This window comes from Cebidichthys violaceus, unplaced genomic scaffold, assembly GCF_023349555.1.
Source record: "Cebidichthys violaceus isolate CVI_PGR_0920_01 unplaced genomic scaffold, fCebVio1.0.p SCAF_16, whole genome shotgun sequence".
Classification (NCBI taxonomy): Eukaryota; Metazoa; Chordata; class Actinopteri; order Perciformes; family Stichaeidae; genus Cebidichthys; species Cebidichthys violaceus.
In genome coordinates this window covers 677,457-699,199 of record NW_027176329.1, presented here as the reverse complement: position 1 = coordinate 699,199, position 21,743 = coordinate 677,457, and the positions used below count along the sequence as shown (strand labels likewise).

Genomic DNA, 21,743 nt, shown 5'->3' with positions numbered 1-21,743 from the left:
TTCACGGAAACACATTTTTTACTGTAATCTTGCCAACAATGCGTCACAAAGTCAGCTTGAGCCCTGAGTCTCACTGTAATGTGAGGCTCAACAGTAAGTGTGATGTGTGTGAATGTGTGACTGTCCTCATAACATAAGAACAAATAACAGAAGAGCGCACAGGTCCAGGAACTCACTCCAGACAGAAGGACGGGTCATGAGTAACGTGAGTGAAAGACCCTTTAAACATTACAAGGACCGCACTATAGATTTTAATATTAAGCTCATTGTCACAGGAAATATCATGTCGTTCATTACAGAATCTTTCTAGTAAGCTTATAGCTAATAACTCACATATGTATTATCGTCCTCCTTTACTTTTACGTTATAAAATCCATCTGTCAATAAAAACACACATTTCAAATGATAAGGAAAATAAAAGATGAATGATTGTATTTTTATTGATAAAGTTTAAATGAGTTTATATAAGCTGCTCTCGTGTTATGAAGTCAGATAAGTCATTATTCTCTATTTCATATTGCTGTGAAAATATATCCTTCAAACTGTATTTATTACAAATTTCCTTTTGTCCAAAACTAATTTGAACTGAATGGAGCTTGAACGCACCATAATGTCAGTAAATGGAGCCTCCGTATTGAAGCCAGATGCTCCGTGTGTTTTGACCACAGCTGTTGTTGTCAACGTCACGGTGTCTCTTCATCAGAAAGCATCAATGTCCGTCTCCACGTCGTGTATTTGTACTTCTCATAGACCGATACCGATGGGCAGTTTTTGTTGCTCTACGATGGTTGAGCTGTGTCATTAATCTGCGGCTCACATGCATCCCTGTGCTGTATCCAAAAGACTCCCACATCTCCTCTCCTCAACGCTGCAGCTGAGTGGGACCACGAACCACTTCACCGAACACACACACACACACACACACACACACACACACACACACACACACACACACACACACACACACACACACACAACGTCTCACTGAATGCAGGAAACAGGACACCAGTTATGTCATAGCTTCTGAAACCAGCTGATCCCGACAGCCCTAATTCCAATAAGATGTTAACATGAATAACAATGTTCCAACTCCAGTTAATAATGGTTGTGCAGTATTCTCTTTACTAATACTACTTACTAACAACTGCTAATATGTTTAACACTGGATTTCATAATTAATCTTGATAGTAAACAGCAGTTTACGTTTCAAGGAGCACACAGAAGCAGCCTGAGAGGAGAGTGCATGTAAACAATATATGTGAGTGCAAGCAGAGCAAACCCAAGCACAAGAAGACGGGGTTATGAGGGGAGGCGTTACAACATCTGAATGTGAAGTCAGTGAAGACGGGAAATAAGAGCCATACTTTTCAATTCCTCCTCAGTACATGAGCATTACAAACACAAAACACAAGTCCTTCTGCGGCGCATTACAAGTGCTGAAATCTACAGAAATCAGGGTTTCACCTCGTGGCTCTAGGACGGGGACTCCCTAGAGATCTGTGGTGTTTTACTGAGTCTGACCCAGATACTTCAGAGCCTCTACCGTTGCCACGGTAATCGTCGTCTAAGTCAGTATTCTAACGTTTGTTTCGTTATGTATGCATCACCACCAGAAATTCCCCAAATGCAACGTGTAACGAGGAATACTGATTCCACGTTATTCGCTCTGCATCATGGTGAATGTCGAGGGTTCATCATGAGCCGGTTGTTGTGCGAGTGCTGTCCAGGGTGCTGAACGGCAGCGGAGGACATCGATAGTCTCAACGAAGCCATGTCTTTTTATTGTAGGCCTACAATAAAATCCGAGGTGATTATTTGCACCGTTTTCATTTCAACAGCTTGTGTTCTCGTCGTCGGCTCCTCTCCCACGACCGCTTCAGTGCCTCCGCCGATAAAGACACGGCGGTTCACTCCCACGCAGACCTTTCATCAGCTGTCTGACGGAGAGGCCACTGACGCTCAGAAAGAGTTGTGCGTGTTCTGGAGAGAGATTGATGCGGTTAGCCTGCAGTGAGCCGGTTTCTGTAGCCTAGCGGCTAGCAGGCTTTGGTCCGCTCGTCTGCTCTTACTTGGTTCTCTCTGCATCGCGACGCATTTCCACACCTTCACTGTTCTGGTTTGCTGAGCTGCTGTGAATACCAGATGAAGCTGCAGCTCCTTCTCTGTCCTGTGTTCTGTGTGTTTGAACCTTCAGCTGCCCGTTCACTTCCACACACGTCTCCTCACATGATCCACGTCCACACAGCTGTACGCGTCCGACCCTACAGAGGGATGTGGAGGGATATCAGTGTGAGGAATAAAAAGACAACACAGTGAAGGTTGATGGACAGGTGTTCCAATTAGTCAAACACACACACACACACACACACACACACACACACACACGGGCCTCTGACCTTACTCTACCCTCACTCTCTGCTACCTGCCAAGCCTTATCGCACACCTGTGGATGAGCTCATCTGAGTAAAAGGACACCAGTTGTGCACTGTGTGTGTGTGTGTGTGTGTGTGTGTGTGTGTGTGTGTGTGTGTTTTGTGTGTGTGTGTGTGTGTGTGTGTTGTGTATGTGTGTGTGTGTGTGTGTTTGAGGGATTCTTCCCGTAAGCTTCTACTTAATTTAACAAAAAATGGAAAAAGCTGCTGCAGCTGTGTCTTGCTTCAGTTTATTGGATATGACCGCAGTGTACCACTACTGAACACTGGATCGGACTCAACTCACCAGTCTTCCTGCGTTTTGCGTGTTGGTCGGACCTCGTGTATCACCAACAATAACAGAGTCTCTGCAAAGGTCAGAGAACATTTGGCATGATGAAGTTATGTTGGGAACGGGCTGAGAGCCCAGGACCACGGTCTAGCCCAGCCCACCACTGCAGGGTGATCTTTGGGTACGGAGCGGAGGAGCGTGTCTCGTGACAAATGAATGTAATCCCAACTCTCTCCCGCTCTCGCTCGGCTGGTATTTGAATCCGTCCGTTCTGCCCGCCCCCGGGGTCCACTCTGTGTGCACAGCACCACACGCAGATGCTGACACAGCACAGACGAAGCCGCACGGTATTCTGCGCTGGCACAGGACCAGGTACCCGGACTCGTTGTGACTGGAGGTTTTGGCATGGCGGACGATAACAATGTTCTGCCAAGCTTTAATCAACACACGTCCCACACGAAGGGTAGCGCTCTGGACCGTCTTTATTCTCAATTCTCTCCCGCCGTGCAGCAGGTCAGAGCACCTGCAGGTCAGAGCACCCACAGAATCTCAGGCATTGGACTGTCCAATGAGAGGCTGCTGTTTAGACTGGGATGCCTACCAACCCAGCTCTGAAAACATGATGGAAGAAGTGAAGAGCTTAGCAACTGGTATGGGGATCAACTAGATGTAATGAATGGAGCTCCTCTGGGAGGACGGGGTGGTCTGTCAGTGGAGTGTGCTGCTGCTCCGGTAGGCACTGACTTTGTGCAGTAAGTTGAGAAGTGAAGGAATGTTCTGGGTGGTGTGACTGGGTGGAGGTGAGACGACGGTGGTGGTGGTGGAGGGTTAGGGTGCGCGCTTGGCTGCCCGCGTGGATTATCACGAGCTGATGTGGGATCAGAATCACGCCCGATTGCCTTTTATTGTCCGGGTGTTTTTCCAGACGTGCTGCAAGATTTACAGCTCTAGAGTTTGGTTTGACCTCTTTTTCTTTTTTTGTCTCGTTGTTTTGTAAGTAAAAATACAATGGTGGGGAAATGCCTCAGGAGAAGACAAAGCTCGTTCGTTGGCATTATCGCACAAAGCAGGAGGGGAGACATGCGGGACGGGGGGGTGGTGGAGGAGTGAGCCGCTGCTTCCTGTTGGCCTTCCTGGTGCCAGCCTCTTCCTGTCATCCTTCAGCCTCACAGCTGTTCAAACACAATCCGTCGACGGCACCGGCTCGGCCTTTTCCCGTCTCGACCCCACCCGGCCAGAATCCCTCACCGCCCCCCCCCCCCCCCTACTCACAAACAACAACCGGACGAAATCTCCGAGCTTTTCCTCTTCACCCTCCCCTGAATACAGCATTGTCCCTGATGCCGACGCTCTGTGAGGCATGGCTTCGAGGCGTTGTGTGGCTATTGTGTGTAGAAACGAGGACAGAGGTGGTGGAGTTGCAGAGAGCAACAGCTTAATGTCTCCGGTGAGACAACGTGCTCAGAATGTCTTTTTCAGTCCAGTGAAAGAATCCAGTCTGAAGGTCCAATATCACTATGAATGCCCCCACAGAGAAACTGTCCCAGTAATATTTAAATGAGGGTCACCCCCCCCCCCCCCCCCCCCCCCCCCCCCGCATTAGGTAATATGTAATGAGGCCCTTAATACATCATTTATTATGGTAACTATGCTTTTTGCAGCAATTACACAATGTTTTGGTTTTCAGAGTGTCTTTTATAACACACAGTTATGCTCGATGTTATTGTTCTCATAATCCAATAATAATAATGTTTATGATGCTATTATTAGCACTTTTAATGTTTTACTGTCCCAACTATTTCAAAGCCTTCACGCCCACGCGTCTCGTCTTCTACTAGTAGAAATAGAAGATGAGATATTGTGTTTAACAAGCAGCCTGCCCTGACGTGGGAGAGGGAGGTCTTTATTGGACATCAGCAGACAGCTCAGCCCTCCAGCAGTCCACCCCCCCCCCTCATAGGGACACCACAAGGACAAAAACCAGACTCTTCCTAAATGTAGGCTGTTGTTAAGACGACACAACGTGTGAATCAGTCAATGCTATGGTATTTACTGTCACATGTGCGTTGTAAACTCTTTCCATCTACTCGGCCTCCCGGTTAAACGGAGCCAAGTAAGTCAAGTAGGAGGACGAGAGCACGTTAAGCTGCTGGAGTCCCAGGAGTCCCAGGAGTCCCAGGAGTCCCAGGGTAGGGAAGGCTAATGAGAACTAACTGCCTGCTGAGATGACTCCTATCGTGGGCGTACATCAGGGACAGGATCACGGCCCTGCTTCAGCCTCCAGTGTATTTGACGGGGATCTTTCATTCGGCCTGGGCCTGAGCTCTGGTCGTGTCCATTAGATCCTCACAGGCAGCAGCACCGAAGCCAGGAACGGGCTTTCAGTGTCAATCATCTAGTCCTCCAGACTTTCAGAGGCGGCTCTGTTCAAAGGAAACCCGGACGAGAAGCGATTAAGATATCCATCTGGAACAGTATCATGTTGACCATGTGGCCCAAACCGCCGCTGTTATCGCCGTTGTCATTATGTATTCATAGCTTGGTTCAGGTTTATTATTCACTTCTGGATTCGTTGTGACCGGTGGATTGGACTTCTAGAGTTTGTTGTCATTTGAGCCCTTGTCATCACCTCCTTCCTCCCCCTGTTCTCTCTTTCCTTCCTGGCCGGTAACAACAGCTGCTTCATTGTGGGTTTATTAAGTTTCATTTGCCACTAACTTGTTAACCTGCAGTGTCTCCTGACCGCTCTCTGCTCCGCCGCCTCGAGGTTCACACCTCCTGCAGGAGCGGCGCGTGAGCAGCTGCTGGTGGATGCAGTGTTATCACCGGGACGCATGAAGGTCTTTAAGTAAGAGTGGAAGCTCTGTAGAGAAGCAGAATAAGGGTTAACGAGACGAGGGAGGGTCATTATTATACTATAGTGAACTGAGCGTCAGATCATCACAGGATGACCTTTTTAAAACTTCTATACTCTTATAAAAACGTTCGATGCTGTGACATCACTTTGGTAAAATCTAAAGCAAAAGCACCTATTTCACAATATTTTAGACGTAAAACCCAAAGGCTAATAGAGAACCTAATGATGTTCACGACGCAATCTGTAGATGTGTGAATAAACACATCGCGTTTCAGTTTCCCATGAAACATAACGGCCTTTTAACAAGTATTATTATTATTATTATTAACCGGTGAACAAAGTGCGTCACCGTAGCAACCCTACCCTGATTCCTCATAACATAACCCAACAGAACATGTTGGACCATACAGATCCTCAATCTGATCAATACTTTGATTCATTATAATGTGATCATATAATGTAATTGAACTTGAACAAGACCACAATTATAATTTTAGAGATTATATAAATTTAACAATGTATACTGTCAGATCTGTCAGATTGAGATTTTGACACATTTATAGAAATATCTGACTTTATTAGACCATTCGATGACGACTTCATGTCTGTATCGGATTATGTTGTGAATTTGTAATGTAATTAGCTGTGTTATGATACGTGAATGTGACTTTTCTGTTCCAGCTCAGGATCAATGTCAGCTCTGGTATTTCAGCTAACTGTGAGGAGTGAACAGATAACTGTAGCTCTCCGCTCCACGCAAACTGCAGTGAGCCCCTCAGTTACTGCAGCCATGCTACGTGTGTGTGTGTGTGTGTGTGTGTGTGTGTGTGTGTGTGTGAGCAGATAGAGGCTGAAAAGCTCCTTCATACACACAGACGGTGTGGCCATTCACTCAAAGCCGTCTGTTTCTCAGCCGATCAGCTGGCTTGGATCTCTCCTCATCCTCTCCTTCTTTACTCATTCCTTCCCTCTCTTTCCTTCTATCTCACTATTTTTCAGGAACTTCGTTCTCCCCTCTATTGTCTGTTGTCTGTGAGGAGCAGTTGAAGCTCTCCAGTCACGGTGACGTCACCCTGTGGTTTGTGGACTACGGTTTACAAACTCTAAATCGTAGTAGTAATCATTTTGGCCGTCGCCACCTTGTGTTTTTGGAAACAGAAGTGACACGAGAGGGTGGAGCTAAGAACAACCAAATGCTGAATTGACATTTTTTCATGATCAAAATGTCACAATTAACTTTCACGAGCTGAAAACAGACTGTGAAAGGGTTAAAGTTCTAAGACGAAAACACTCCCAGACCAGACAACGCTGAGACCTGTCAATCAGCGTGTAGCCCCGCCCCTAAAGCATCCCCTGGATGGACCATAATGTACTAAATGAACATCATGCTGTATTGAAGAAGACTGTAAACTAGAGATTGAGACCATAAACTCATGTTTACAATGTTTACTGAGGGAATAAATCAAGAGAGAAGTAGAGTCATTTTAGACTAGACTTCTATACAACCAGAGGAGTCGCCCCCTGGTGGACACTAGAGAGAAGTAGAGTCATTTTAGACTAGACTTCTATACAACCAGAGGAGTCGCCCCCTGGTGGACACTAGAGAGAAGTAGAGTCATTTTAGACTAGACTTCTATACAACCAGAGGAGTCGCCCCCTGGTGGACACTAGAGAGAATGCAGCTTTAACACGTGAAGCGTCGGCTTCACTCTTCAGTACCGCCTGGTGAAACTCCATTGAAGCTGCTCTCCTGCGGTGCACACATGAGGTTACAGCATGCATCGTACAGTAAGGGAACAGTGACGGGGAAAGGAAGAGGCGTCATTTGAGTAATGGAAACAGGAAATGATGCATTCTGACAAGTGTGTCACTTCCAGCTGTCCGAAGCTAGAGCTGTTATTAATGTCATCGATTACTAAAATATGTAGATTTGTGTAATTTGTCACCGTGTTGCAATAAATGTCTGAGCCCTATCAAAGCGTGCATCCCCCCCCCCCCCCTCCCCCCGAAGAAACGAGCTGCAGCTGAAACACGTAGCCCACGGTCTCTGCAGGTGAGACGGAGACCCAGCGAGGCGGTTCTCTAGAATGTCTTCACAGCACAGCGAACCCAAAGCGAGAGCACCGGAGCGCCTCGTCAAGACGGCGTCCTGCTTACTTTTGGTCCCTACCAGAGCGTGATCTGAGCATTATCAACACGCCCATGTGTGTCAGTTCATCGTCGTCACTTTGAAATTGATTTTGCTGTGATGGTAGCATCTCAATACACCACGCGTCATCCACCACTGTTGTTCATCTGTTTTACATGTTCTTTAACGGCCATGTACCGGTGAGAAACCGGCTTTAATAATGTTACACTCGGTTGTTACAGTCTGTAAACGGTCTCAGTTATTTCCACACTGATGTGAAATACGTTTGATTATCTTAACTGCATATTGCTCCAGTGATGAAATCTATGTCATAACCACTTGATTTAAGTCAAGTATTGATTTTCAAGTTGAGGGAAAGGGTCGCAGTGACACGCAGTGATGAAGTAATCTGTTTAAAAGCATTCCTTTTTAGTTTTAGTTTTAGTACGTGTCCTCCTAGTGAGGACAGTCTTAAAGCTGTCCACTCGGACCACTCGGCGTTCTTGTGGCCTGCGGCGTCCGTCAGGTTTGGTTAAAGCTTGAAGTGGATCCCAGAGAGGAGGTGAGGGCAGACGAGGCCTCGATTGATCCTGCGCTCCTCTGAGTTCTATTTATGGTGCTCTCTGCGGTTCTCATATCTTCGAGTATCTCTTAATTATCTGAAGAGGCGAGCTGTGTTACGGTATATTTAAAGTGGCAGACGCAACGGAGCACCGAAACAAAACCACAGGCGTTCAGTACATCTTAAAGTGACCACTACGTACGCGCCTTATCTTATCGCTGCTTCTAAATGCAGGCAGGTGATGTGCAAAGACTTCAGCTCTAAGCTTTGAACTCAAGTTTAAAGTCATATTCAGAAACCTAAAGGTCTGTGGTCCTCCAAGACTTTATCTGTCAAGAGCAGAGGTGTACATTGTGTGATGAGGATCCTCTAAACGTTATAGGGAGGTGCTTCTTACCAACACTGCACCGGACAGTCCTTTTGACCCCGGCAACAAGGGTTCACGGTCCTTCTCTAGACCCTGTCCCAGGGAAACAGAAGTGGAGTGTCTTCAGCGTCTGTACTGTGACGTATTTCACGGTGAAACTCGGCTCGTGAGTGGCCACTGCAGTGGCACCGAGACGTTTGAAGTTCCCCTTCCTTTTTTTGGCCGGACTAGTCATCAGACACTTGAGACTGTGACAGAGGCTGAAGATACCCTAACTTCCATTTCACTGGGACTTTGACCAAATAAAGCGTCAGGTGGGAAAAGAGTGTGAACAGGGAACAGTTTTGACGTCATGCCACATGAGATGTCGACCGCCGACCAGCCAGCTCCGGCTCGTACTGTCTTGTAATACCACTTGTACCCTGAGAGGCGACAGTGAGTCACTGCAGCGTCCGGTCTGCCCTCGGTCCAGAGGACGAAGAAGTAGAGCTGCCCCGATGCGTCCCTGTTTTGTGTGCGTTCTGGTAGTTTTATTGGGTTAAATCCACAGTGTCAGAAACAGTGAGGCCTTCACTTCATCCTGACTGTCGGATTGGTTGGATGCAGTAGTGGAGGTGAAACGCTGCAGCTTGTTTCTTCGGGGCGGGTGGCCAGGTACACACTGCACCTTTAAAGTTTGCTCCTGCTTGTGTAACTAAAAATCCAGTCTGCATAGAATGGACTTACACACCTGGCTGTATAACTCCAGAGTTTAGATTACACACTAAGATCTAGATTTATTACAAATAATACATTCCACAGCAACTATGATCTCTAGCTGTACGTAGAAAACGCATTCATCAAGTTAAGCGCATGAAATAACTACAACATACATACAATAGGAAGAACAGTGATGTCTGGAGCTTATTCAGAAACCAGTTCATACAGAATCTAAAGAATGACGTCATTGCTCTTTAAGTAATGCAGGAATATTATTTTATGTAATCATTGTGTCTATTCAGTTTCATAGCATAGGCGATGTCAGGGTCTTGACTTTGTGTTTGTTTCCTTTATTTTGAAAGTCCTCTCAGGATGTAAAGGACGCTGCTTGATCTCAATGTTGAGGATCCTTCTGACGCTAAGGACTGAGTCCTTCATGCAGAGATGCATGTGTGTCTCCTCTGTGCTGCTAAAACACCCACAATCCTGTGCGCACGGTGCATTTCCTGTCAGAGAAAATATGCTAGTGAACGCTATTTAACCTCAGAAGTCCACTAAATCTGTTTCACAAACCAAGTTAAGCGATAAATGACCAATCCTGTTGGTGAATCACTCTCAGATCTACGAGGCCTACTCCACACTGACAGTGCTTTACGAGGTACATTGATGGCTCTTGATGGAGTCTTGTGGCTTTGAGGAGAGCTTTCTTATTCTATGTTTTCTGCGTTTGTAAATTCTAATCATTTTATTGTGTTTTAGCGTTAGCTGCCTGCCCTCTGTACCCACATATATCACGTCTTTTGTTCAGTTGCCTTTGAAAGAGATGCATTGAATGCACCAAATTGCACCTTAAAATAAATTGAATTGGCGCTCCTCACTGCACGTCCTGGACACCAGTAAAAAACACCCTTCAGTCACATTTCTCACCAGCAACCATGTAATTATAAAACAGTGTGCAGTGAGCCTGTAAACTCCAGTGGTGGATGGAAGTTCATCCTGTATATTTAGACGTGAAGAGATCAAAGCCTTTCATCCCGCTCTCTCAGCCTCTATAATAAGACGAGATCATGTTACAGTAGTCAGCCTTGTATGCTGCATTAAATAAAGGACAAAATAATCTGTGTCACTGTTCTACGTGTTGATGGAAAGAGAAAATTCCCCACCTTCATTGACAGGAGAGGAGTGCAGAAACCAATTGTTCAAAGGTTAAAGTGAGTAGTTGTGTATTTTATACATGATGTATTTGAAGGGGTTGAAGTTAGGTACTCGCATAGTCAAATTGAAGAGGTAGTTATCCTCAATTATAGTCCCTGATATACAGTATGTAGCTCCCAAAACACAGGATGCTACGTTTCCCATAATGCAACAGAGCATCTTTTTGTTGGAGTTTCCCTGCCCATCTCTTTCAAACCCTTCAGTTTGTAGCACCGCCTCTCTGGTATAACTCTGAGTCTCCGAGCTCAAGCTGATAACCCCGATGACGTCATGTGACATCATCAGGGTTAGTTCCTTAGACTGAAGGGGTTAGCATTAGCATTAGCATTAGCCAGGTACCAGCCCTGTGACTCACCAGCCACATCTCTGATGTCTTATTGTGTGTTTCAAATTGGTCTGGTGTTTTGATAAATGACAATCAAGCTTTGTTGCGGGATTAATAATTAAGAAAGAGAATGTCTGGGCACTGATTGCATGGTTTCTTGTCAACCCCCTATTCTACTATTGACCGATCGCCCCGAGGCAGCAGAGAGAAGTGGTCGGGTGGGGGTGTGGGTCTTGACCGTGGTCTGGAGATAGGAAGGAGCTGTTCCTTTCACTGCCCTGTATTCTAGCACCAGAGTCTTAGACTGGATGAGCTCTTACAGGGAGCCAGTGTAGAGAACAGAGGAAGGAAGTTGTGTGGGAGAACTTGGGGCGATTGAACACCAGGCGAGCTTCAGCTTTCTGGACAAGCTCCAGAGGTCTGATGGCCGACGCCGGGGCTCCGGCGAGTAGAGAGTGTCAGTAGAGTAGTAGTCAGAGATGACAAGAGCCTGGATGAGAACCTGCTCCGTCTCGTACCAAGACATACCAAGGTTGAAGGATTCAAGCTCTTCAGTAGAATTGAGTTTTGAGAGAAGATAAATTATTTTGTTCAAATATATTTTTGTAATTTTTTTTGATGAGATACTTGAGGTGGATCATCAGGGATTAATAATAAAAAATACAGACTTTGTTAAGGTCCATGGGATTTACTGTTTTTTTACCGGGTATCGAACCGGATATTGAGAATCATGGAATTTCACTGGTTTCAACTACAAATTTCTGGTATCGTAACATCCCTTGGTGGCATCAGACGGCGCTGTAATTCAAACAGGCTGTTGTTTAAATTGATGCATCCCTCATATCGATGGTTCCGGCATATGTTTTGGACCTGACCGTGAAAATGTTCAGAACCCCTGCTTTAAAGTCTTCGCGATCAGCGACTGGAGCTGAACAATATTTCATCTGTCTTGACGTGAACAAACTCGAGCCTTGATTTCTGACCTGCTGCACAGGAGTTCCTCCTCCAGCTTTAACAAGTAATCCCTCCCACACTATGCAGCAGCTGCCTCCTCCGGTACAGTATGCGTCCCCTGGGATGGGGGTTGCCCTCCTCGTATTATTATCCCAGTATCGGCTCCCTTGAAGTAAGCCAGTGATCTAGTGTGAACCAGCCGCTGCGGGGAGCTGGCAGGGTGACAGCCGTCCTGACACCGTCCTTCCACTGGTGTGTAAACTCAATTAGGGGAACTGCTCCACGCGGCGCTGCACGGCTACGACTCAGTAGCTTCACAGCCAGGCGAGCTGACTTACCGTCGCCGCGTGTGTGGCCTTGTATGGACACCGTCCTCTGTTGGGATGACAAAGCATGTCCCGTTCAGACATTGTATTTTCAGTTCCAACCCACTCATACTGACCTTGATTAGAGCTGTGTTGCAGAACAGCTGTCAGAGTATGAGCACACATTGTCTTACACAAAGTGCAAGTCATCATCTATTGAAGTCATGTGTAGGAGATGAGAGGTATTGTTCCCGGGATACTGCACCAAAGAGAGTGGCAAAACATGAACAGCCACCGTTTGAGTGTAACCCGGTTAAGAAGTACCATCAATTGTAATAATAATGTTAAGATAATATGTGACTGGATAATAAGACAAACACTAGGTCTTGTTTTTCGTATGCTTACTATGTTCATATGAAGATTGAGATGTAGGTGTGGTTTGTAAATAGAAATAAACCAGTTAGGGTGTAATGAATAAGTGAAGAGTGTATGTGGTAAGAGGAAGTGGGATTCAAGCTTAAAGGTGATGCTGGTCGTTCATTGGTTGCGGTGGGTAGAAATGGTGTCATGAATTGGAAGGTTTTTGGAGGACAATGTTCTTGCTGAGAGGAGCATCAGATCAGAAAACTCATATGTTTCCAGTTTGAAAGTTTGAAGCCTCTATAAAGCATGCGGCTGAGGGGAAGACTCGTTGAAGGAGCTCTACTGGTGATCCTTTACCAGGGAACACCTCTGCTTCAGGATGGAGTTCAGAGGAGCCTGCTACGCCTGACATTTGTAGGGAGTGGAGCGACGTAGTGTTGAAGCAACACTTTAGCGTGGGGAGGAGGTCCGGGGTGGACGGACGGGTCAAACGGACGCGTTAGAGTTGGTGAGGGTTTTGTTTGAGGAGCTTCTCGCAGACGTTTTGTTTCTGCAGACTTTTTCTAAGGGAATTACCCACAATTCATAGCAATAGTGACTTTAAACACGGGTTCACCTGTGGAAGCCTGAGACGTAAAACACACAACCGTGTTTTAACCGTGTTGCACCAGGTGAGTGTCAGATGAGGGTTCAGGGTTCAAAGCTTTAGGGGGTCTTTGGCATTGGGACAGGGTCTTGGTTTTCGTCTCTCGCCATCTTGCGACTCGTGGTCATTTAAGAGAGAGGGAAAGGAAAGAGGTTACTAAGGGATGAAAGGGAGCCAGCCTCTGACACTCCTCAGGGAAACACATAGCGGTGGCACTTCTGCTGTGTCTGTCTCTAAGTGGCTCTAAAAGCATGCAGGAGACACTCCTGCTAATCTTAATGGTAGATCATCTGTCTCGCACACTATTCAAGTGGCCTGGGCTCTCGCCTACACACTCACTCTCAGCCTCGCTCTCTGGGGACTCCTCTTAATGCCAGATGCCAGTTATTCCTATCCCGTCTCAGTCCCTTTGCTCAGTCCCCTCCCTGCCTTTGGGTTCTGCTGGTCATCTAGAAATCCAGCGTCTGTGTGTAAATCACAGTGAAATGAACGGAACATATATTTATTATGTTCTCTGTGTAACGAGTCAGCAGAGGGTTCTGTCTGCTGTGAGTTAAGAAGGTGGAGGGAAGGGGAGGTGATTCCACACCCTCTGTGTAGAAAACACCAGCGAGGTCCAGACTTAAGATCACTAAATGATCCCAGGAGTGACTGACATCAGATTCATCACCCTTGAACTCAACAAAGGCTCCAATTGGATGACTCAGCTGTGTGTGTGTGTAGAATTTTAAGGGAAGAAACCCCAAAAACAGAGATTGTTATGCAGAGATTTTGACTCCTTAGCTTCCATCGCATGAGCTCTTTCAGACTAAGTACACATCATTAGGATTAGCTTTAGATAATGCCTCATTTTCATATTTAAACATTTCAGAAACATTCTACTACACAACACATACTTGTCTTAATGTGAGTAATCAACTGAGGAAGTTTCATATGTATTAGTCGTTCTTTTATTTTTTACAATATTCAGCTGTAGTGTCTCGCATAATGTAAAAACTTCTACCATACTTATCTTTAATGACCATTTTGTAAACATTGTGAAGGTTTCTACTGAAGGCTTTGTTCACATCTCATTTCATGCCTGATTTATGGAACATGTATTGATTATACATTACATTACATTACAGTCATTTAGTAGAAGCTTTTATCCAAAGCGACTTACAATAAGTGCATCAGCATTGGTAATCAAAAGAACTACTAGTCACCAGAAGTCATCAGTACATTTAAAAGGGCTGTTTGTTTTACTGATTTATGGAGTGTTAAAAGGAGAATTCCAAAATGAAACAAGAATTTTGAATCTAATGTTCAAATGTATTTTCTTGAAATGTATATTCATTTTTACACATTTGATGAGATAATACCTTATTTGCATATTTAAACATACATTTTCATGTCTCATTCCATCATTTGACACTATTCATCTCCTCTTAATATTATTCCCATGCACTTCACCTGAATACTGATGCAATGAAACTTTGTGTGTGTGTGTGTCTGTGTGTGTGTGTGTGTGTGTGTGTGTGTGTGTGTGTGCGTGCGCACAGAGTCAGCCCCAGAGAGCGGTGTTCCTGCCAGAGTTCTCCCTCTCTCCTCAGGGCAGCTTCATGGAGGATGCTACAGAAGATCAGCTTCTAACCTACAAGTACGACGACCAGGTCAGCCCCTCTCTCTTCATCTGCTGCTGGTGTTTGAACCTGAGTGTGTTTCTGCAGCTACGCTTCATGTTGTCATGTCAGGGATAGCTCATTGTGACCTGTTGCCTTCTGGGGAAGTGCTTGTTCAGTGTAACGCTGAAGTGTTTGAAATGTTCTGGTTCTGCAGTAAGACAGCAGTGAGCAAAATGCTGACTCTTGTGTCTGTCTTTACAGTTGTACTGCTGACATATTAGAGTAGGTTGCCAGTGTGCGGTCGACAACATTGGGAATAGAAATAGGTTCCAAAGATGCCAGATACATATTTTACACATACACACTCATGACAGTACAAAAGAGTAGATTTATCTGAGCGGCACAAACGGGCCAGCATCCCTCTCTGTGTCATGAATGTCAGGTTGAAATGATGGTCCAGCACGGACAGACTGCACTGCGTTCACTGCTGGTAGCAGCAGCAGCAGATGGTGAGGCCTCAGTGCAGCAGACTGGATCAGACGCTACAGGTCGGTGGAGTAACAGGTCGTCTCTGTGATCTACCTCTGTGTGAGCTGGATGCTCTCAGTGATGCACGCTCCGGTTGTTGCTCGTTGGCAGCGCGCTGCAGGTAGCGCATCTGAAGTGTCAGCGGTGCTGCTTTCTGTGTTTTTCCCACCAGGACGGTAAACAACGCTCTCTCACATTTCTCTGTTGCTCACATTCTGCTTGGTGGACACGCAGAACAGCAGCCAGCGGATCAGCAAGACATCCACAGACGAGGAATAACCCCAACCCAAAGAGGATCTCAGTTGTCCTGTTTCTTTGTTGTTATCTATAGGAGATATTTAGAAAAATAGAAACATCTTTTATTATCAAACTCTCTAATATCTATTTTTGATTGCTGTGAAAACGTCTAGATTACTAGATTACTTTTGAACACATCACTTTACCTTCATAATTTACTTTCACCCAATGCTCATTTTCACTGAGCAGAGCTTGAACTCGTCACAGTGTAAATGAATGGAACCTCCGTACGTTAGCCGTCAGCATCCCCAGCTAATTCACCGTGTAACTATTCCAGGGATCAGCGACTAGAAAGCCTTAATGCCGATCACGTGATCGCATTTCTTTACTGAATACCGGCCGATAACCATCGTTACTGAAAGGTCATTTCACACTGTGATGGTTAAACTGTTCAACTAAACATGCGTGACCAACCATGAGGGGCGGATCGACAAAGATCCATTACACCACTAGGGTTGACGTAGCTCACACCAGAGGCAGGGAGCGCCTCCTCCTCCCCGTGGACAGAACTCCTCCTGCCAGCGTTCTGTATCGTTAAGCTGAAAGACAAAAGGATCGAACAGACTTCCTCCTCAGTGAGACGCTGGCAGGTTGTCAGGCTAGGTTTAGTTTTCCTTATGTTGTCGACATAGATAACGTGATGATATTTTGTCCAATTATTGTCAAACTTTGCGGCCTCTAGCGGACTGTAATCGGTGAAGATTCATACAAACCTGGTGCTGGAGCTTGAACTTCAGGGTTCAGTGTTCAAAAGTGATCAAAACCTGCTTTCCTATGGGAAATGATTACACAAGTGAGACTAGCATGGCTTGAGTCAGAGCTGTTCCATTCTCTGATGCACATCTATATCACCCTCCCCCATCAGCACAGAGCTTGTTGACCACACAGAACTGAGCTCATGTGTTCCTGTAAAGCTCTGTGATGAGGAGGTCCTTTTCTACTCTCTGCTTCAAAAATACAAAGAGAGCATTTCTCTACTTTATATGCAACACCGAGAATGAAACCTCTATGTTGTGTCAAAGGGAATTGATTTTAGACACACACACACACACACACACACACACACACACACACACACACTGCACCCATTCTTCTCCTCATAACTTTTTTAATATGGACATTTTGTATTCAGTAAAGTGATTTATCTGGCATTTGAGTGCTGTTAATAAGGACGAAGGGTGAGGAGAGTGCGTTGTGTTTTGGACTAACTGATGACACTCCGGAGTGCTGTTTGGAGAGGTTGTACTTGGGATGAGTTGCCTGGAGCCCTCTGGTCATCCGCAGTGGTCAGTGTTGTTGTTTCTGCTGCGTGATGAGCAGAGGTGGAGGATGACGTGGTGCATTGAGCACTCCTTTAAGGGCTCTGGAGGAAGGAATGGACTCTGTAAACGTCTGTCTGTCACCGCTTCACTCTTCAGAGGAGATGGACTCTTTTGAAACATTTAGGAGGGCTCCTCCAGTCCTTCCATCTTCATGTGGCCCAGGTTATCTAAGCGTGTGTCATTGGAGTGTAATGGCTCAGCTAACAGGGATTCAGTTCAGGAGACCTCTGGGTACATTTGTCTTGAGTGGAACATTTGTTCCGTCCATCCAGCCCTTAACATGGTTCGGGCCCTGTTCCGGTTTTGAGTAACCTGAATATTCCATCTTGAATATTCCGGTACTTCAATAGAAACCAGGAACACCTCATCCGAGTTTCTAAAGGTAGTCGCTGAGACGGAGAGCAGTCAGGATGCAGCTCCACACAGGATGTTGTTAGAATCCTGTAGCGATCTGAATAACCTGGAGATTGGTGCACACGTAATCCGTCCTTCCATGTGTTCATCAGATGCACATGGAAGGTATGATGCATATCAAACATACGCTGGTTGGTGAATGGGCCAACACGGACAACAACATGGATATATAACGCAATTTGATGTCACCCACTGTTTTGTTGCCGTTAGCATAGAAAACGCTAAGTTACCAGTTAGTGCTAGTTCATGTCTTCATGCGCTCTAAACACCAGGTGCAGATGTTGTGAGAAAAGATGAATGCTTTTATTCCTATCTAGAACACGGGGTGGAGGTCAAACCAAACACTGGCTCTGAGGAGAGGTTCTCCACCGCTGGGAGAGGGATGGCTGAGCGGAGTGTTCAGCTGGTTGCAATCTGCCACCTCACCACTAGATGCCACTAAATCCTTCACACTGTAGCTTTAAACTGAACAACTGAGGAATCTTGAACACATCAGAGGAGGAACTAAACGTTGTCTCAATATAAAGAATACTTCCGTTTAAAGGGTTTAAGGGCATTGAAAGAGTTTATTGAGACATTTTGCATGTTTCTTACGGTACAGTTTGTTCTCAGTGATGAACTGTTGTACAGTAGAACGGTTTATGTTTCGGACGACTGTCAAAGTATTTGACTGCAACTGAATAAGATATTCTTTTGGTAAAAGAAGTAGTAACCTGGGCTCAGGTTGTTACTCTGTGATTTGACCATGTTGACCAAACCGTCTGGTTCCAGTCACTGACAGCGTCCTCAGAGCAAAGACACTGCTCCACTGTTTAGCTCACTGCTAGTGACCACCAGACATGTTGGATGTTTGTTGAAAATGTGTGGAGTCTAAAATAAAAGCCAGAATTCAAATGAATGCAGATAATCAAATAAGGTAACAAGTATGATTTGAATGGCTTATTTAGCTACTAGCACACGTACTGTACTAGATTGACACATAAAGTACCTAATAAAGACCAGGTAATCACACTGCAGTGGTTCTCCTGCTATATTCATCATAATGTACACTTACACTACTGTGAACAAAATGTCCTGCAGACGTCTCACATGAAAAGCCTGCATTAAAGCAAAAGTGCCTCTTGAGCTACTCAAGAGCTTTTAATGCGAAACACTTTGCAGGAAGTCTTGAATTTCATTGAAAGTAGTTTAACATTGATTGGAGGAAAGCAACGTAGAAAGCTCTGAATTAATCAGAGAGGACTGTGTGTGCTTCTTCTAAGAGGAGAAAGTGAGATGAAAGGTAACGTATGACAACAGAACGCACTAAGCTGTGATAACACACACACACACACACACACACACACACACACACACACACACACACACACATACATGTAAGACATCTTTTCTCATCACTTGCTGATTAAACACACACACATGCACCCGGGCTGGCAGTCAGCAGTCTTTGGTAGGAGGCCTGGTTTTCACTGTAGCGGTGTGGGAGGATTGTCACGCACCGACCACCAAGCCGGAGTCCTCGTATGTGCAAACGCACTTGGCACTAAACCGATTGTGATTCTGATTCTGAGCTGTATGAAGAAGAAATGGCGACGGAGCCACGGTTTCCTTTTCAACTGCTCGGCACCGTTCAAACGGAACAACCGGATCAGTGAAAGGACAATCGCTTTCTGTGGAGGCAGGAGAAATGCTCTACGACAGCATGAGTGAGTGACGCTGGCCACTGCTCACTCTCAAAGGTTGTTAACCGCCAGTTCTTGTTCCCCTGACAATGTCACTTCCTGCTATTAACAGCTGCTCTGCCTTTCAGTCTACAGCCTCTGTCCTTCTACAGCTCTGACTGTAAGAATACGATCTCATACACGACCGGTATTAACGTGAGCTCTGTAGCTGCATGCTGTTACTGGATACAGGAAACCACATGTTGAAGCAGGTGTCGATGCTGGATGCACTGACGCCATTAATACGATTTACTCAGCCAGACCACACCTGGAGGGGGTCTGGCTCACACGCTGATCTGATCTCCGCCAGCTGCACGTCGCCGCCTAACTCCGCCTACTCCTGCTCTCTCAGGCGGCCGCTCACGATGCTCTCCGTTGGGGTAGCGGAGCTGGATGTAGTGCAAGTAAGCTCCTCCACCGGCTGAGACAGCAACCAGGAAGAGTGGCACTTTGATTTAATTACTTGCAAATGAGTTCATAAATGTGCATCTCGAAAGCACTCAAATGTTAAAGTTGCTTCAGTTGGATCCTGTCAACATGCTGTTTAATACCTTTCATATTTCAAGAGATATTATTCTCACAAAGGGGATATTCTTCAATAAACATAATCAGTGTGTTATAATTCAGACCCACTGGTCCTGTTATTGGTTTGAGTCGGCCTCAGCCCACTCTGATTGTCTTCTTACAGAGTAAATCATGGTAGCCTAGTACGGCCGCGACTAGACTTCTTATTATCAGTCATACTGTCTATTATTAGTTTGAATAAAATGTCGCAGTGGTTTGGTATGAAGCCAGACACTGGACGTTTACCACAAGGTGTCGCTCTTGACTTAGCAGCCACTCTCGCTCTTCTTCTTCTTCTTCTTCTTCTTCTTCTTCTTCTTCTTCTTCTTCTTCTTCTTCTTCGGCTTCAAATCCAAAATATTGCCCTAGTGGCCTGACTCTGACATAGCTCGTCTCTTTGCCCCGAAACAATCGCACAAACCTTCCAGTAAACGAACCTCTCCATGAAATACAAATTGCATCATGTGTTTCTGACCATTACAAATCTCCCTGGGGAATACCTGACAGCTGGCGACGTTGGATCCATCGAGAGACGGATCACGCAGCTTACACAACACTCCCAGCGTACACCGTTGTATTAGGTGTACGCTGTTATTACATGGTGCACTGGTTCTCAGCTGGTCTGGCCGCCGGACCCGCCATCACCCCTTAATGACGAGCCGCGACCCAAATGTTCATCTTCTCAGACGTGTTTGATGAACCGATGGATCAGTCTGAACCTGAGCTGAACGTGTCCTCTCAGTCGTAGTAGTAGGAGCTCTCTGGTTCCCGTCAGTCCTCGTCCCACATGTTCCAGTAAACCAGTAGACCTGATTGTTTGTTACGTCTGTAGATTCTCCTTTTGTAATGCAAAATGGCCGCTTGCCTTATATCGAGCTGTGGTCTGTTGTTTGATGTCGACATGTCTTCATTCACTACTCATAGAGTCGTTTGACGGAGGAATAGTTTCGGTTCATCCTCTGTTGATTGATCAACACGTCCCCGTCTGCAGGTCAGTGAGACACGTCTGTGACGTCCTCAGGTCTCGAAGTCGTCTTTGAAAGTTCTCAACAGGTTCATCTTTGAGAGAAGGGGGTTCTGCTTCAGTTTTGACGGCTTCATGCTTTCTTGTGCAGAACCTCGCTGCACAAAACACTCCGAGGTGTTTGTCTTCTTTTGTCCTCGATGTAGTAAATCCATCTCTCATGTAGTCGCTGTCAGACTTCTGTTTCGCTCAATTAGCATGAAAACAGACTGTGTGGGTCTCCTATGCTGTGAAATGGGTGTCTATTAGCATTAAAAAGCATTAGCGCCAAATACTGGTAAGGAGTGTGAATAGACACTCCGCTGCATAAAAAATCCCCTTCAAAATAAAAGCACAGGATTTTATTTTATTTTTTCAGGCAAAGGCCCGCGACCCACTGAAAACGGTCCCTGACCCACTTTTGGGTCACAACCCACCAGTTGAGAATCATTGATTTAGTGGATATCTGGAGACATGGAAAACAAAACGCACTAGAATACTCCTGCTATTCCTTACAAAACTCACTCGCTATAGTTTACTCTTTACTTTCAGCATTATTGGTGTTATCTGACCATGCAGCTGTGTCCTTGATTTGTAAAGATACTTCACATTCATGGGTCCTTTAGAGAAACAGTTGACTTGTAATACTTTCTACTGCCAGCAGAATAAAACATGAAGGCTTTAAGGTTTTCATTCGAGGTCAATACAGCTTCATTTTACAGATTACATGAAATGAAGACAATAGATGGGAAATTGAAAAAAAGAAACATATCTACCAATACAAGCTCTACCGATGTACTATAAAATGACTCCTTGTCACATCACATTATAATGAACTGACAGCTAACTAAGCTGCATGGTGCATTAGGTGCAACAGACTAGGAATAAGTGGATTAATGACGCCTTATGGGAAGTTCTAGAGCCGGAAAACTGGAAATTGAAGAAGTGATTGGTCGCATGAATCAGGCTGAGGATTAAGGAATGGCATCAGATACTGTATCTATTCAGAGGTAAACAAACTAGTTTACAACCACAAAAAGCAAGGCGGATAAAAACAGAACAGCTAAAGTTAAGAGAAGATGGTGTTTAGAGTTCATTCATTTCTGGTTTGATACGTTCTAATTAGTTTCTGCTAAATACTGCAGTCACCCCTGAACATGATGTAA

At 45.4% G+C, this 21,743-nt stretch overlaps 1 protein-coding gene across 3 annotated transcripts in view; it reads left to right on the top strand.

Annotated features, from left to right (window-relative positions):
• Positions 1 to 21,743, top strand: part of adamtsl3 (ADAMTS-like 3) — a 128,003-nt gene that overhangs the window by 4,588 nt on the left and 101,672 nt on the right. For all 3 annotated transcript variants that reach the window (XM_068710686.1, XM_068710685.1, XM_068710687.1), the window contains exon 3: positions 14,666 to 14,776. In XM_068710686.1, the coding sequence (XP_068566787.1) occupies positions 14,666 to 14,776 (111 nt within the window). The remainder of the gene's footprint in view (positions 1 to 14,665; positions 14,777 to 21,743) is intronic.